Source organism: Sus scrofa, chromosome 7 (genome assembly GCF_000003025.6).
Source record: "Sus scrofa isolate TJ Tabasco breed Duroc chromosome 7, Sscrofa11.1, whole genome shotgun sequence".
NCBI lineage: Eukaryota > Metazoa > Chordata > Mammalia > Artiodactyla > Suidae > Sus > Sus scrofa.
Window position 1 is genome coordinate 33,015,030 of NC_010449.5, and position 15,713 is coordinate 33,030,742.

Below are 15,713 nucleotides of genomic sequence, written 5' to 3' on the forward strand. Positions count from 1 at the left end.
TGGCTAAGGGGTGAGGTTTAGAAGTTGCCGCTTAAAGCAGTGCTGTTTTAAATTATGGTCTCTTTATCAACTCTACTCTAGATCTACTTCTCACTTAATCAGACAAATTAGCTGGAAGGATAGTTGTGCAAATGTCCAGTGAGATTCATTATGTACTCTTGGTGCCTTTAATTACAGCTATGAGGTCCCTTCTCATTTATCCAACTTCTAGTTGCCCTAGACTTTCACCTCCAGAATAGACAGCCACCGGGCCCATAGTTAAACTGCAGTTATTTATTTATGCTTCTTTTCATTAGGCTAGAAGGAAAGCTTTACGCCTTACTCATTTATATTTCTCAAATAACATGATGTCTTAACACAAGAGGGCTAAATAATTGCTTATTTATATAAATGCTCCAATATTATCTGTTTATTTATATAAATGCACCATTATTTCTCTTTTTCAGGCCAAGATGGGCTTCAAGGAAGGTGAAGGATTGGGTAAATACAGCCAGGGTCGGAAGGACATTGTTGAAGCTTCTAATCAGAAAGGTCGACGAGGCTTGGGTCTTACACTGCAAGGCTTTGACCAGGAGCTGAATGTGGACTGGCGAGCTGAGCCAGAGGTAACTGCTGTGGAGAGGAGACCGGAAAGCTGTGGTTGTGTGACGTTACATAGCCGTGTTAGCAAACTAGTCCCCAGAGGCAGTGTGATCAGGGTAATTAGCGGGGATTAGAACTAGTTTCTTACATGGGAGATGCTGGGGGTGTCCAGAAAGGAGAACAAAAGCCAGGAGGAGATATGGTGGGAAGTGGATTCATTTCCTGTTGCTTCATATAGGACTATCTGTGACCAGTGGGTAGAAGATGCTGGAAGGCAGTGTGTCTCCACAAAGGACTTTAATAAATAGATACAGCTTTCCACCAGTGACAAAAGTACCTAACAAGGTAGTACGCTCCCTCTGCTGAAAGGATTCAAGTGAGGCCCCCTTTCGTGCTGGGTGAGTGACTGGATCAGGTGCTCTCCCAGGTCCTTGCACCTCCATAGGTTTATGACGTCCCAGTATGAAATAGGTGTTTGTTTATGCCATATAGCTTTTCTGTTGTGGGTTTAGTCTGCTTATCTACTTGAGGACCAGTTTGTTTTAACCCTGAATACCAAAAGAGACTCCATCCCTTTTCATGGCACAGATAATGTTGAGCTTTTTTTTTTTTTTTTTACTATTTATTATTTATGCCCTGTCTTATTCCACAGAGGATTTGAAGTAGGCATAATAAAAGCACCTAAAATAATGGTGATGGAGTTCCCGTCTTGGCTCAGTGGTAACGAACCTGACGGTAACCATGAGGTTTCGGGTTCGATCCCTGGCCTCACTCAGTGGGTTAAGGATCTGGAGTTGCCATGAGCTGTGGTGTAGGTCGCAGATGAGGTTCGGATCCCATGTTACTGTGACTGTGGTGTAGGCCGGTGGCAACAGCTCTGATTAGACCCCTAGCCTGGGAACCTCCATATGCCTCAGGTGCGGCCCTCAAAAGACAAAAAGACAAAAAAAATAAAAATAAAAAAGATAAAAACAATGGTGAAATATTACCATTATAGAGTTGATATTAGAGAGAATAGAACACAAATATCTAGCCTTCCACATCATCGCTGTAGTTGAGCTTAAGATGTGGCTCTGAACTCTGGAAAAAATTGATATTTTATTTGTCTCCTTGATGTCCCAGTTCAGGAAAGAATTCCTGTGAACCTGTGCATGATGAAAACCTAATAAGGGAGTTCCCATTGTGGCGCAGTGGTTAACGAATCAACTAGGAACCATGAGGTTACGGGTTCGGTCCCTGCCCCTGCTCAGTGGGTTAACGATCTGGCGTTGCCCTGAGCTGTGGTGTAGGTTGCAGACGCGGCTCGGATCCCACGTTGCTGTGGCTCTGGCGTAGGCCAGTGGCTACAGCTCCGATTAGACCCCTAGCCTGGGAACCTCCATATGCCGCAGGAGCGGCTCAAAGAAATAGCAAAAAGACAAAAAAAAAAAAAAAAAACCTAATAAGATGTCAGATTGTGATGCTGACAAGTGAGAGCTAATGGTTCTAGGGCTGGTCCTGCTCTGTTGCCTTTTAGTTGTCAAGACCCGCGGAATAGCAGATGAGACAGTGCAGAATAGGGCAAATATTTGTAATTGGGTGCTAGATGTAGGTTTTTACCTCAGAAATACTTAGTGATTTCCATGTCCTCATTTGTGTGAAAACAAGTGAAGAGTCCCTATCCTCTCAGTGGGGCAGAATTGGAACTTACTTTGCTAAACTCGGAATCTGAAATTTGTTCATCTTTCTCTCTCTCTCTCTCTCTCTCTTTTTTTTTTTTTTTTTGGCTTTTTAGGGCCTCACCCGTGGCATATGGCAGTTCCCAGGCTAGGGGTCGAATAGGAGTTACCCCTGCCAGCCTACACCACAGCAATGTGGGATCTGAGCCAAGTCTGTGACCTATACTACAGCTCACAGCAACGGTGGATCTGGACCCACTGAGCAAGGCCAGTGGTCAAACCTGCATCCTCCTGGATACTAGTTGGATTTGTTCCACTGCGCCGCAATGGGAGATCCCATATATCTCTCTTTTGAACAGAGGCAAGCTATTGAGTTTCTTTTTTTTAAGGCAAGGCTGTCCTAATTACCACTTACCATAGTACACTTTTTTTCTTACAAAAGATGCCCTATCTATTGGGTAGGAGTTTGGCTCAGCTGTTAGTTGGTGGCTACTTCTTTAAGGTGGATGAGTCTGGGCAGCCTGAGGTGAATGTCCAGTTCCTGGAGTCAGTGCAGGGAGAGTGCTCAGTGGCCACTGCAGCCTAGGAATATGGAGTGTGAGGCGTGACTCTTCAGAGTCCACTTTGTAGGTGGCCATGGTGTTCAGACTTCCATGGGGAGATTGAGTGCTTTTCACCTCCTAAGGGGTATTCGAGGTGTTTGTGTCCTTCTCTTCAGAGTTTATAGTTCACAGCTATTTATACTTAAAGCAGTGATAGATTTGAGCAGGGGGAAAAGCCATGATTCGCTGCCAGATTCATCGACAGTCTTCAGTATTTTTGGGGGGGACGCGCTATGCCCGTGGCATGTGAAAGTTCCTGGGCCAGAGAGCAAACCTGTGCCACAGCAGTGGCAATGCTGAATCCTTAACCACTAGGCCACCAGGAAACTCCAGTAATTTTTCTTTTAAACTTTTTCTCTATTGATGGTGGTTGGCTTGTCCTCAAGACCTTGCATTGTGTTACCATTTTGTGCCTTTCAGAGTGTATATGTAATATTACCTCTAATCTCATTGCTTCCATTCACGATGGTGAATCTCTTCTCCACACTTGCTTGGGGGGGAACGTGTGGACTGCCATGCAGGTTAGCCACCTGTTTAGGTTTTATAATTCAGGTCCTTCTAGCCCAGTGAACTTAGCCCTAGCTGCACATTAGAATCGCCTGGAGGCTTCTAAAAATGTATTTACACCCAGTCCCCACCTCAGACCTACAGAATCATATTCTCTGAGGATGGGGCCCAGGCATCAGTACTTTTTAATTTTTTTTTTTTTTTTTTTTTTTTTTTTTTGCTTTTTAGGGCTGCACCTGCGGCATGTGGAGGTTCCCAGGCTAGAGGTCAAATCCGAGCTCTATCTGCCGGCCTACGCCACAGCCACAGCCACAGCGGTTCCGAGCCACATCTGTGACCTACAACTCATGGCAACTCCGGATCCTTAACCCACTGAGCGAGGCCAGGGGTTGAACCCGAAACCTCGAGGTTCCTAGTCAGATTTGTTTCTGCTGAGCCTCATTGGGAACATCAGTACTTTTTAAAAGGTCTGCAGATGATCCTAATGTATAGCCAAGATGAAACCCACTGTTTTTAGCTTGCTAAGGAAAGCAGTTGAAAAATCAAGAGCAAGCAGCATTAGAGATGCCTGTTTCTGCTCTGTCTTGGAATGAAAGGTTTCAGGAGGTGAGACTCGTTGCACTCAGTCTTCCTGATTTAATTACCTCATCATGAACTTAGTCTTCTGTGTACTTCACTGGGCCTCCACTATTCTGCATATAGGCCTCTTGAGTTAAGGACCATGTCTCTGCATTCTGAGCACTTAGCCCATAGTAGGTATTTATCAAATAATATTGGAACAAATGAAAGGAACTTTGAAAGTTGGGGAACTTTCTAAGGATTCAAACCAGAATTGGACCTGGTCTTCAGAAGTTAAACTTTAAAATTCTGGCTCTCAGTTCTCATGTCTGATACTGCTTTTGGCCCCAGCTTCCTGGACCCTTTTCACTCTGAATCCCTCTTATTGTCTTGGGGAAGCCCTGGTGGGTTGTGGCCTAGCCCTGAGGGTCTGTCTTACCTGACTTACTTGCCTCTCTTTTGTTTGTAGCCCAGCGCCTGTGAGCAGGTATCATGGTTCCCAGAATGTACCACTGAAATTCCAGACACTCAGGAAATGAGCGACTGGATGGTTGTGGGAAAGGTAGGACTTCAGGAAAATGTACCCTGAATTCTTAGCAGTTATCTCCTGACTTTTCTCCTCCTCAGGTCCAGTATGTACATCTGTGTATTCATGGTTTAAGAAAAATGTGACTCTGAGCTTTCTGGCAGGAATAAAGCTGCATCAAGATTGTGTGTCGTGGAGTTCCCGTCGTGGCTCAGTGGTTAACGAATCCGACTAGGATCCATGAGGTTGTGGGTTCAATCCCTGGCCTTGCTCAGTGGGTTAAGGATCCAGTGTTGCCGTGAGCTGTGGTGTAGGTCACAGATGCGGCTCGGATCCCACGTTGCTGTGGCTCTGGCGTGGGCCGGTGTCTACAGCTCTGATTCGACCCCTAGCCTGGGAACCTCCATATGCCGCAGGAGCAGCCCAAGAAATGGCAAAAAAAAAAAAAAAAAAAGTGTGTTAGGGGCTTTACAGTTACCTTCCTGGGAGATAAGGCAGACAGGGTTTTTTTCTCCCAATCATTTAATGTGCAAGGCAGCACAAAATTCATAACTTCTGTCTTCCTTGTGGATGCTTTTTAGAGTAGCTTATTATACATCTGTGTATTTTCTGGTCACTGTTGGGCACTATTCCAGGTAGATAAAAAGACACTATCCCTGTCCTCAGAAAGTAATGAGGAAGTTGTTACAGAGGGAATTTGTTTAATCTCCTTCTGGAAAATAGAATAAAGTAGCTAGCTATACCACGTCAGCATCATCTGGAGAGCAGTTCTCAAAGTTTAGGGGCCCCCAGGGATCTCCAAGACCCTTTTGGGGGTCTACCAGGGAAAGATTATTTTCATAATGATACTGAAAGTTCTTTGCCTTATTCATTCTTATTCTCTTAAAGTGTCTAGTGAAGTTTTCCAGAGGCCATGACATGTGATAGCACATCTCATTGAATGCACAAGTGGCCAGGAGAATCTAGCCGTCTTGTATTAAGCCAGATATTAAAGAGATTTGCAAAAATGGAAAACAGTGCCACTCTTCCCAATATGTTTTTATGAAATATAGTTATTTTTCATAAAAACATGTTGTTTTTGTTAATGTAACATATTCTTTTAAACTGACTATTTAAACATTTTTACAGTTTTAATTTCTTTTTCTCTCTTTTTTTTTTTCCCTCAGGGTCACACCTGTGGCATATGGAGGTTCCCAGGCTAGGTGTTGAATCGGAGCTATAGCCGCTGGCCTATGCCACAGCCACAGCAAAGCTAGATCTGAGCCGGGTCTGTGACCTACACCACAGCTTACAGCAATGTCAGATTCTCGACCCATTGAGCAAGGCCAGGGATTGAACCACTGAGCAATGCCTCCTCATGGATACTAGTCGGATTCATTTCCGCTGAGCCATGATGGGAACTCCCCAGTTTTAATTTCTAATAATAAACCTCAGTATATACATATGTATATATACATATATATGTGTGTAGATAGATGTGTGTGTATGTATATAAGTATGTATGTGTGTTTGTGTGTATATATATGTACATATATATATTTTTCTCTCCCATAAGCTAAAGCTCTTTGGGGTCCTCAGTGATCTTGAGGAGTGTAAAACCTGAGAACACCAAACTTGAGCATCATTGCTTTAGAGGTAGCCTCATTCAGACATGAGGTGTTGGGCTTGACATCCCCATGAGGCTCCCTCGCCCTCGTTTTCTATGGCACTACCAGGTCAGTGGCTGGTGTCCTGCCTCCGTACTCATCACAAGTCAAGAGGCTTCCTGGTTGAAGGACAGGTTTCTGTCATCTGGGGCGATCCCCATCCTTCTGCCTCCTACTTTGGGGACAGACAGCTTGGAAGGCTCTCCTGTCTGCTTTTCTCAGCCTCGGCATTCATGAGTCTTGTAGCCATATGGTGCTCTAGTCATAGCACCCAGGGGGCTGCTTCATCTTCCAGCCATCTGGAGAAGAGCCAAGGGGATTTAGGATTTTCTCTTTCCTGCCCCTCAGGGATTGATATTCTTTGGCAGTGACTCAAGCCACTTTTTGCTCTACTCACTCGGAACCATAGTGCTTCCATTCATCCTCCCAAATGCAGTTGCACATGGTTGTTATTTTTTTTTGCAACACCCACAGCATATGGAAGTTCCCTGGCCAAGGATCAAATCTGAGCCATAGCTGTGACCTCTGCCATAGCTGTGGCAATGCTGGATCCTTAATCCACTGTGCCACAGTGGGAACTCTGCACATGGTCATTATTGATTGTTTTCTTCTCCCTGTAGAGAAAGATGATTATTGAAGATGAAACAGAGTTTTGTGGGGAAGAGCTGCTTCACAGTGTGTTGCAGTGTAAGGTAAGGCCTTGTGGCTAGAGCTGGAGTTGAAAGTTTTGTGTGAGGGGCTGTGCTGGGCTTTTTTTATTCTTTTGAGTCAGTTGTGGGGAGGCTGAAGTTTAGCTAAGATTTTTCCTGGAGTTCAGATGTGTAGCTTGGCACATTTTTGTGAGGTGTCCTTTTTTCCTGGTGACTGGCCTGACCTGTAATGTGCTGTCCCTGTGGTCAATAGCCAGGAAATGATCTATTTAATTTCAGTGGGTCAGTGTCGGTTCATTGTAATCCTGAAGGGGGGCTGGCACAGTGAAAAATCTGGCATCATTCTTTAGCATCGGATAAATCTTTAGCATCAGATAAATCTTTAGCATCAGATAGGGTTACATTCAAATCCCACTTTTGCAGCTTTTGTTGTTGTGTGACCTTGGGCCAGTTGCTTTAGCTTCTCTGAGTTTGAGTTTCCTCATCTATAAATTGGGGAGAAAATACTTCTCAGGGTTGTTGTGAAAATTAAAAGAAATATTTGATGTCATTTGGCCTAATTTGGGATCAGGAAGTGCATTGGCTGGGGCAGAATGAGCCAAAGAAACTGTGAGGGGGAAATGGGTTGGAGGAGAAGCAAGGCCTCAGACTAGCCTCATAGAGCTTATTTTTCTGGCAGACAGAGTGTTGGGAATATCTTTAAAGTGACTGGCTGTCAAGTGAAGTGAGGCTTTCTTTTTTTCAGAGAGAAAATTAGAGAAGGGAGAAGGGGTCCCTGCTGTGTGATAGGTGCCCTCAGAAGCCCTGGTCCCTTGGGAAATTGCACCTGGAGTGGAGAAGTGGATTTGCTGTGAGGATTAGCAGTGCCAGGAGGTGGCTCTGTGCCAACTTAGTAACCATTTGCCATGTACCAGGCACATACCTACTTCCTTTTGATTTTTTACCATTTTATAGGTGAGATCATTGAGGGTCAGAGTAATTGAGCAGCTTGTCTAGGGTCACACATCTGGTCATTACAGAGCTGGGACCCAGCAGGAGCCTAGCTCTTCAGAGGGCTGTGAATTGAGCTCCTCAAGCTCTTAAGGCACCTGTTCCATCCCAGAGGGCGATGCTCACCTTGAGGTTCTGGTTCTCTCTGGGCAGAGTGTGTTTGACGTCCTGGATGGGGAGGAGATGCGGCGAGCTCGGACCCGGGCCAATCCCTACGAGATGATCCGAGGAGTCTTCTTCCTAAACAGGTTGGTTGGCATTTCCTTCCTGTCCCCTGATGTGCACTTTTCCACCTTTGCCTTTCCGCCCTGCTCTCCATATGTCTGCTGCTGAGGTGTGCTTTTCTGTCTTGTTTTGTTGCAGGGCGGCAATGAAGATGGCTAACATGGATTTTGTGTTTGATCGCATGTTTACAAACCCGAGGGACTCTTATGGGGTGAGAACAAGATTTTGCTTCTGAATTCATAGTGCTAAATGGGCTTAAGCTTCAGTGGCTCAGAAACTGCCACTTGTGCAATGCTAGGAGAGTATTCCTGCTAGGTGATAGAGATGTATTTTGTGGTAGAGATACATTTTGCTTTGAGCTCTTCCGATAGGGTTCCACAGTGCTTCCTGTGGTCCCAGGATTGCCCCAGTAAGTGGCTGTCTTTAGGGCTTTAGGTGCCAAATACCAGCCCCCAACTCTGCAGGTCCTGCTGCTCACTCCCAGTGGAAGAGGGCAGGGCTCGCAGCAGTGGAGAAGGGACATTCCTGATGAAATCAGCAGCTTTGGCATCTACAGGCCTAGGGAGCAGGGAGGTGAGGTTGGGAGTTAGGGCATAGATCCGCCCTCCTGCATTCATTATACATGTCTTTATCCAAGCCCCTGCTTTGTGGCGGGCAGACGCTAGGCCACAGTGCCATCCCCTTCCCCATGGTTAGGTTGTGGACATTCTGCTGGACTTGAGAGCTGATAAGGGTACAGGATTGGATGTTTGTACAGCCTTTCTGTGCTCGTTGGTGTGTGGAGGCCTGTTGCTGCCAGGGAGCTTCAACCTGCCGCTTCCTACCACGGATGAGGTAGAGAGTAAGCATAGTCAGCTCTGCTGCCTATAGGTTCTGCACCCTCAGGTATAGAGGGCCAACTGTACAGTGTCATTTTATAGAAAGGATTTGAGCATCCACAGATTTTGGTGTCCGCAGAGGGTCTTGGAAGCAGTCTCCTGTGGATACTGAGGGGTGACTGTATATTGTCCTTACAGTGGAAACTTGTGACATCATCTGATTTGGTTGCTGTTTGTGGTATGAAAAGGCAGTACTCTGGGAAACGTTTGCGTGTTGCATGAAATGTGGATATCTTGGGTCTTTCATTGTTCTTTTTAAAAATCAGTATCGTGTCTGAAGATCTAGGCTGTGACCAGTGAGGCATGAGGGCAGGCGGGTGGTGTCATTTAGGTTCCTACTTTCTTTGGGTCTCAGCTGCCTCTTTTCTGAGATTAGCCCTTCCAACCTGGGAGGGCCGGTTTAGGACCAAAAGGCTCTTAAGATTTGTTCCAGCTCTAAGATCTGTGGTTTCAATTGTGGCCACTTTCCCTTTCTGCCTCTCTGAGCAAGCTTTGTGTGGGATCATAATTACCAGTCTTTGGCCCTTCTCAAGAAGTGGTAGAGCAAAATGATTTCCTCTTTGCTACATCATTTTTCTGAACACAGTCCTTCCATAATGATAGAGAATGAAAAAAGGAAATTTCATTCTAGCATTCCCTTCAGGGTTTCAAAGCCCTTTTACTAAGTCCTAGAAAGTTAGTTCTCTTTGACAGTGAAGGGGCCAGGAGCCGGCTGTTTTTGCTTCACTCACCCTCTTTCTACTAGGCCTTCGATTATCCACTGCTTAAAGAAACTTATTTTCCAAGTTCTTTAATGTTGCAGCTTAACCTGCCTTACTGCTTCCTCCATGCTGGCAAAACTGGCAGGTAGACCCTTTCAGCCTTTAGTTATTTCTTTCCCAGCTCTCCCTCCCCATTTTCCAGTACTAGCAGGCTGCACAAAAGGGCTCTTGGAATTAGTGTCCTGAGAAAATTAGGTTGATATAATGTTGATTTAATTTTCCGAGCTCCATGTGATTTCCTTTAAACCCCTGCCTGGCAGAGGAACTCTGTCAAGCTGATGGGAAGTCACAGCATCATTTTGGGCTTTTGAATGTAAACGCCTCCAGCAGCTGGTATTTGGTTATTGTCTTTTGCTGTCATGAAAATGAAGTAGTCATCAGGGTTGTACCATTCAGGTTGAGGGTGGAGCTGTTAGTTGCATGGGAAAAGGCCGCTGAGTTTGTGATGCTTTAGGCAGTTTCTTGGCTTGAATTGATTGATAGTGGCTATGGAGAATTGCCCTTTCAGAGATGTTCTTCTGCACTCCACTATAAAAAGTGATTTCTCTTCAGCTCCTAGTGTTTCCTTCTCTCTTTTCACCTCTGTTTTCCCTGGAGGACCAGAGTGACAGCCGAGCCCAGCAGGCTTGATGTGTTTTTCAGGCAAACAGAGACACTCTAGAGCAGTCCCCAGTAGAGATGGGAGTGGTGGAAGCCCCAGGCACATGCCCAGGTTTGCTAGGGTCTCAGTGGCTCTTAGATCAGGCAAATTATAGAACAAAATGTGGAGAAGCCTGGGGAAGTGTGAGGAGGTTGGAGGTAGGAAGCCAGAGGGAAGGTCTCTGAGATTTTTCAGTGTGTTTCTGCTTCTGCAGGTTGTGGTGAAAAGGAGAGAAGAGGCTAGGGTAGGGAAATAAAGAAATTGTAAACAAGAATTGAAAGGGACCAGGGGCAGAAGGGAATTTAGATTCTTTGGGTATATGGGAGCATATTATAAACCAGAAACATTATGTGAGAGATTTGTGGGCCTGAGGTTATGGTTGAGGTAAGAATACACTGGTTGTGAAGCATAACAGGAGACAGAAACTGAATGTAGATCTTTAATGAATGTAGATCTTTAAGCTTCAGTGCTGTCTTGGAAGAAATTAGACAGCGCTTACACAAAGTGCCCCTGCGTGTGGAGCATTGCGCTAGGCATTACAAAGAGAAAAGGATGGAAGGGACAGAGCTTTGTCTCTAAGGAAGTTGCTCTTGTTGAATGTAGTGTCATCTTATGTTTGTTTCGTATTGTACAGTTTCTAAAGGTCTTTGACGTGTGGTACTTTATTTAATCCTACAACAGCCTTAAGAAATAACCTACATTAGTCCCAGTGTACAGTGGATGAAGCTCGAGCTTCAAGACATAAATTGTGCTTGCCTTGGATTGCAGAGCCTGTGAATAGCAGGGGTGAGAACCCCAGCTGTCCTTTCTGAGAAAAGACCTTCTGGCTGTGGTCTGTGAGGGCTACACACATCTTGAAATCACAGAACAGATTGTGTTTATGCTCTCCTTTTGGAGATGTGATACCTTCATTGATTCATTCCCCTTCCTTCTCCCATTCTTTCTTTGGCCAGTGGCTCACCCGGAGAGGCTGGAGCCTGGCGCTAGGGCGTGGCCAGTGGTGAGGAAGGTCGTTTTCACTCTTTCCAGTGGGCGCAGCCTTAAACTTGTAACCCCTGCCTCATAGCTGCTTTGCAGTCTGGGAAGTGCTGCATGGTGTTCTTGACAAATGCCATTAGGTCTCTTTTTGTGTGTAAATGATTATAACCCAAAAATATGAGTAACTGATGGCTCGGGAACAAAGAATGCTAGTGTGGAGTGGCAGGGAAAGGGAGAAAGAGCTAATATACCCTAGCATGCCAAGTGCGCTTGTCACAGGATGATGAAGTGTATTTTTAGCTAAAGTCACTTTCTCCAGGGGCTTTTTCACTGTTTTGATGAAGCTAGATAACCGTCATCAGAGGCAAGGCCCTTGTCACCTAAAAAGTGACTGGACTGTGAACATTAATATTTCCATTTCTTTCTTATAACTGTTTCCCCTGAAGCTTCTGATCATTATCTAGCTGTTACGGAGCCCTGGCCAGGCACCCAGCCATGCCAGATCTGCAGAGAGGGAAGGCTGAGTGGCCTCCACCCCTTCCTTTTGGGTGTTCGTCAGGTCCTCTTCTGCTCCTCTCTAGAACTCAGCCTCTTGTCACCAGTGCAGATGGTATGTCCTCTCTGCTATGGAGGGTTGGGAAAGTAGAATTCATCTCCTAGGACCCGGGTGTGTAGAAGAGAAGTGTAAACACAGTATAGGCCAGTGCCGCATTCAGATTAGATATTAAATTTTAGGTTAAGAGTTAAAGCCACTCAAGTGGCCCAAACTATAATCCAGTACAAATACAAATGGTGATTGTAATTTAGTTATTCCTTAGGTGGGCACTCTGATGGCTGCCTGGAAGCTGCACACCAGTCTCCTATTCTTTCTACCTTGTCAGTGCCCAGCTGTGCCCTGCCCCAGGCCCCTGCTACCAGAGGGGCAAAGGCCAGAGAAGGGGGAGTGTGAAAAAGGAGGGCACTCCAGGCACGGCAGTATCTTGGCTGGGGTTGTGGAACAGGATGAGGGCTCTGGTGAGAGCTGAACCAAGTCTGGAGTTTAGTTAATAGTAGTTGCTGGTTCAGTTTCTTAGTTTTGACAGTGCAGGATGTTAACAAAACTGGGTAAAGGGTATGTGGGAACTTTGTCCATACAATTTGGCTGTAAATCTAAAATTATTCTACGATAAAATGTTAATTGGAGAGTTCCTGTTGCAGTGCAGCGGAAACAAATCCAAGAGTATCCATGAGTATTCAGGTTCGATCCCTGGCCTTGCTCATGGGTCGGGGATCAAGCGTTGCAGTGAGCTGTGGTGTAGGTCGCAGATGTGGCTCACATCCCGCATTGCTGTGGCTGTTGTGTAGTTTGACAGCTGTAGCTCCAGTTGGACCCCTAGTTTGGGAACTTCCATATGCTGTGGGTACAGCCAAAAAAAAAAAAAGAAATAAAAAAGGGAGAGCCTAGGAGGAAGAAGAGAAGGGAAGCAGTGGCTCTGATCTGGAAAGATAGACCTGTGGCTGGGAAGGGGTGATTGAGAGCCCCTGAGACTTTGGTGGGACAGGAAAGGCGAGTCTGATGGTCAAGTGGATGGGATTCTGACTGAGCTTTGTTGCAGAGTGTCTGTGAGCTGGTTGCTTTGTGTCTTTTTCCCTATCTCTGATATGGGGGCTGGACCATCTATTCCGCTCAGTGGGACTCTTGTAAGGCAGGATATGGTGAGGAGAAGATGCAGAGAAATAAAAAATGCATACTGAGATGCCCATTAAGTTGTTTTTATTGAGTCTGAGCTCAGCCTGGTTGTATGAAAGGCATCAGGTATTTCAGGTCAGATGGGCAGCCCTAAAGGGCGGTGATCACAGGGGACACGTTTCTTGGCTGTGGTGGCCCTGGCAGGAACTCTGCATTGTGCTTGCTGAAAGGTGTGTTTACTCCCCCTGCCTTCTCTTTCCTGTTCCCCATTGAGCTATCTTTTTTCCCTTCCTCCCCTGTCTTTCTCTTGCCTTTGTAGAAACCACTAGTGAAGAACCGGGAAGCTGAGCTTCTCTACTTTGCTGACGTGTGTGCAGGCCCAGGGGGCTTCTCGGAGTACGTGCTCTGGAGGAAGAAGTGGCACGCAAAGGGCTTGGGATGACTCTGAAGGGGCCTAATGACTTTAAGCTGGAAGACTTCTACTCAGCTTCCAGTGAGCTCTTTGAACCCTACTATGGTAAGGACGTGGAGGAGGGTATCAGGGGCTGTGAGGGACAGTTCTGGTGGGGATATTAGGTCAGAAGTAGTTATTATCCGGAGTTTCCATTGTGGCTCATCAGGTTAAGAACAGATCTTGAGTTGCTGTGGCTGTGGTGTAAGCCGGCAGCTATAACTCCATTCGACCCCTAGCCTGGGAATTTACATATGCCAAGGGTGTGGCCCTAAAACAAACAAAAAAAAGTAGTTATTATTCACTTGCCATGTTTGCTTTGCTAGGCCCCTCAGCTTGGGGTTCCCAACCCAGGTTGTGAAGGTCTTGGTTCTCTTAGACTGTCCTTTTTACCCCAGGCCTGTGGGATACAGCTTAGACACTCCACTAGGCAAACCCTCAACAAAGCCGTATTAATTCCTCCTATCTTTTCTTATGGTGATGGGAGATAATGAAACTGCCCGATTTTCAGCTGAGAAGTGGCAGAGTTATTAACAGATACAACCCCCCTGCCCATCTCCAGCCCTGTGTGCTGGACAGCTCAGCACCCCCAGCAGTTCCCTCCCATCTGTCTTGCTTTTTGTGATTTGGCAGCAAATCCTAAGTCCTTTGTTAACAGTTCTTACTAAGAAATTGATATTGGTACCTACATGTAGGTGCTTTAAACACAACTTTGGTCTTGAATATAAAGACCTTCTGCTTCAGTTGCTGACTCTTGATGGGTCAGCTCCTTTGGAACTCTGCTTTTGTACAGCAGGGCCCTGTTTTAGCCTCCTGGTCCATCACTGCAAGGCAGCCTTCTAGGATAGGCCCTTCAATGGGTTGCTCCTCACAGGGGCTTTTCTCCTGAGGTCCACCTGGTACCTGTGTTTACTGCCCCAGGGATCTTGTGTCCCAGCTCCTGGGATGCACAGAGCAGATGAGCTGAATGTGAATCTTGTGTCCTGTCAGGTGAGGGTGGGATCGACGGAGATGGAGACATCACCCGCCCGGAGAACATCACTGCTTTTCGGAATTTTGTCTTGGATAACACAGATCGCAAAGGTGTCCACTTTCTGATGGCTGATGGGGTAGGTGACCTCTTCTTCATAGGGTGATGCTTTAGGGATTTATTATGTTAGAGGCTTGAGAATTGGTTTTGTTTGGTTCTTTAGCTGCCCTGGAGGCTGATAGCTCGCTATTCTGATAGGAGGGATGTGTGATACATGTTTTTATTCTTTTTGTACATATTTCCAATGGTAACTTTATCAAAGCTGTGATGTTGTGGACGTCTTTGCTTGGAGCAAGTGGACCTTCTCAGCCCATTTCTTCAAAGGGCCTTGGTTGGCTGTGAGACATGGTGAGGGTGGACCTCGGCTAAGACGAGCTGGGCAGGACTGACCAACAAGAACATCTCCATCATTTGTCACGTGGGTGCTACTCCGGCACAAACTGTCTATACATGGCTGCTCCTAAGCCTCTGGATGGGTGACCGTATAACCAAAGGCAGCAGCTCAGGAAGCTCCACAGGAGGCTCTGTCAGTGGCTGGGCTAAAGTGAATATTCGAGTTGCCTGTTCTTTGGGCAATTGCTTGATGAATGGGGGCAAGCACGCTGCAGCTTTCTCACCTAGTAGTCTGATGCTGCAGGCAGTCTTCCCTAGAGTGAGCCACCAGTAGTGTAGTGGAGGGCCAGAGACGTGGCTCCAGGGTCACATGGCTGCCAGAGTTGACCGAAGTCTCTGGAGCCCCTTGGGTGGCTTCTCAAGCAGTAGCCATGTGGAACGGTGAAGAAAGGTGAGGATGTCAGCATAGTATCTGGACGTGCCCTCTCTGCCCTCGCTCAATAGAGCTTTGTACACAGTGGGGAACAACAGGCAGGCTTGGGTGGAGGGGCGGAAGGGGGAGGGCTGTGACAGTGCTTGGGAGGCAGCCTTGCAGTGTGTCAGCTAGAGTAGCAAACTCAAGGATTGTCCTTCTGGCTTAGGCAACATAGACTGGTAACCTGTGTGATTTTTTTTTTGTTTTTTATGTTTTTTTGATCCTATAAACAGGCATGCATTTGAAGAAGCATTTATAAATCTGGAAGATATTGCTAAACGTTTTTGATGCTGGACACTTAGCTAGGCTGGGGTCAGCTTAATGGAGGCCAGCATCTTTACTTTTCTTAATTATTATGATTAAAAAAACTACTAACATAAAATTTACCATTGCAGCCGTATTTAAGTTTACAGTTCAGTGGGTGTTCAATATATTCACATTATTGTGAAACAGAATTCCAAAACTTTTTTTGCAAAATTGAAACTCTGTACCCATTAAACAACTCCCTTCTCTTCGTATCCCAGCCCCTCGCCTCTACTTCTGTGTGAGCATGG

The 15,713-nt window shown here is 46.0% G+C and overlaps 1 protein-coding gene across 1 annotated transcript in view; it reads left to right on the top strand.

Moving 5' to 3' along the window:
• CMTR1 (cap methyltransferase 1) overlaps positions 1-15,713 on the top strand; it is a 63,241-nt gene that overhangs the window by 14,531 nt on the left and 32,997 nt on the right. The window contains 8 exon segments of the mRNA XM_001924210.5: positions 447-605; positions 4,377-4,469; positions 6,700-6,771; positions 7,873-7,967; positions 8,083-8,155; positions 13,190-13,301; positions 13,304-13,387; positions 14,312-14,430. Of these exon segments, the coding sequence (XP_001924245.3) occupies positions 447-605; positions 4,377-4,469; positions 6,700-6,771; positions 7,873-7,967; positions 8,083-8,155; positions 13,190-13,301; positions 13,304-13,387; positions 14,312-14,430 (807 nt within the window).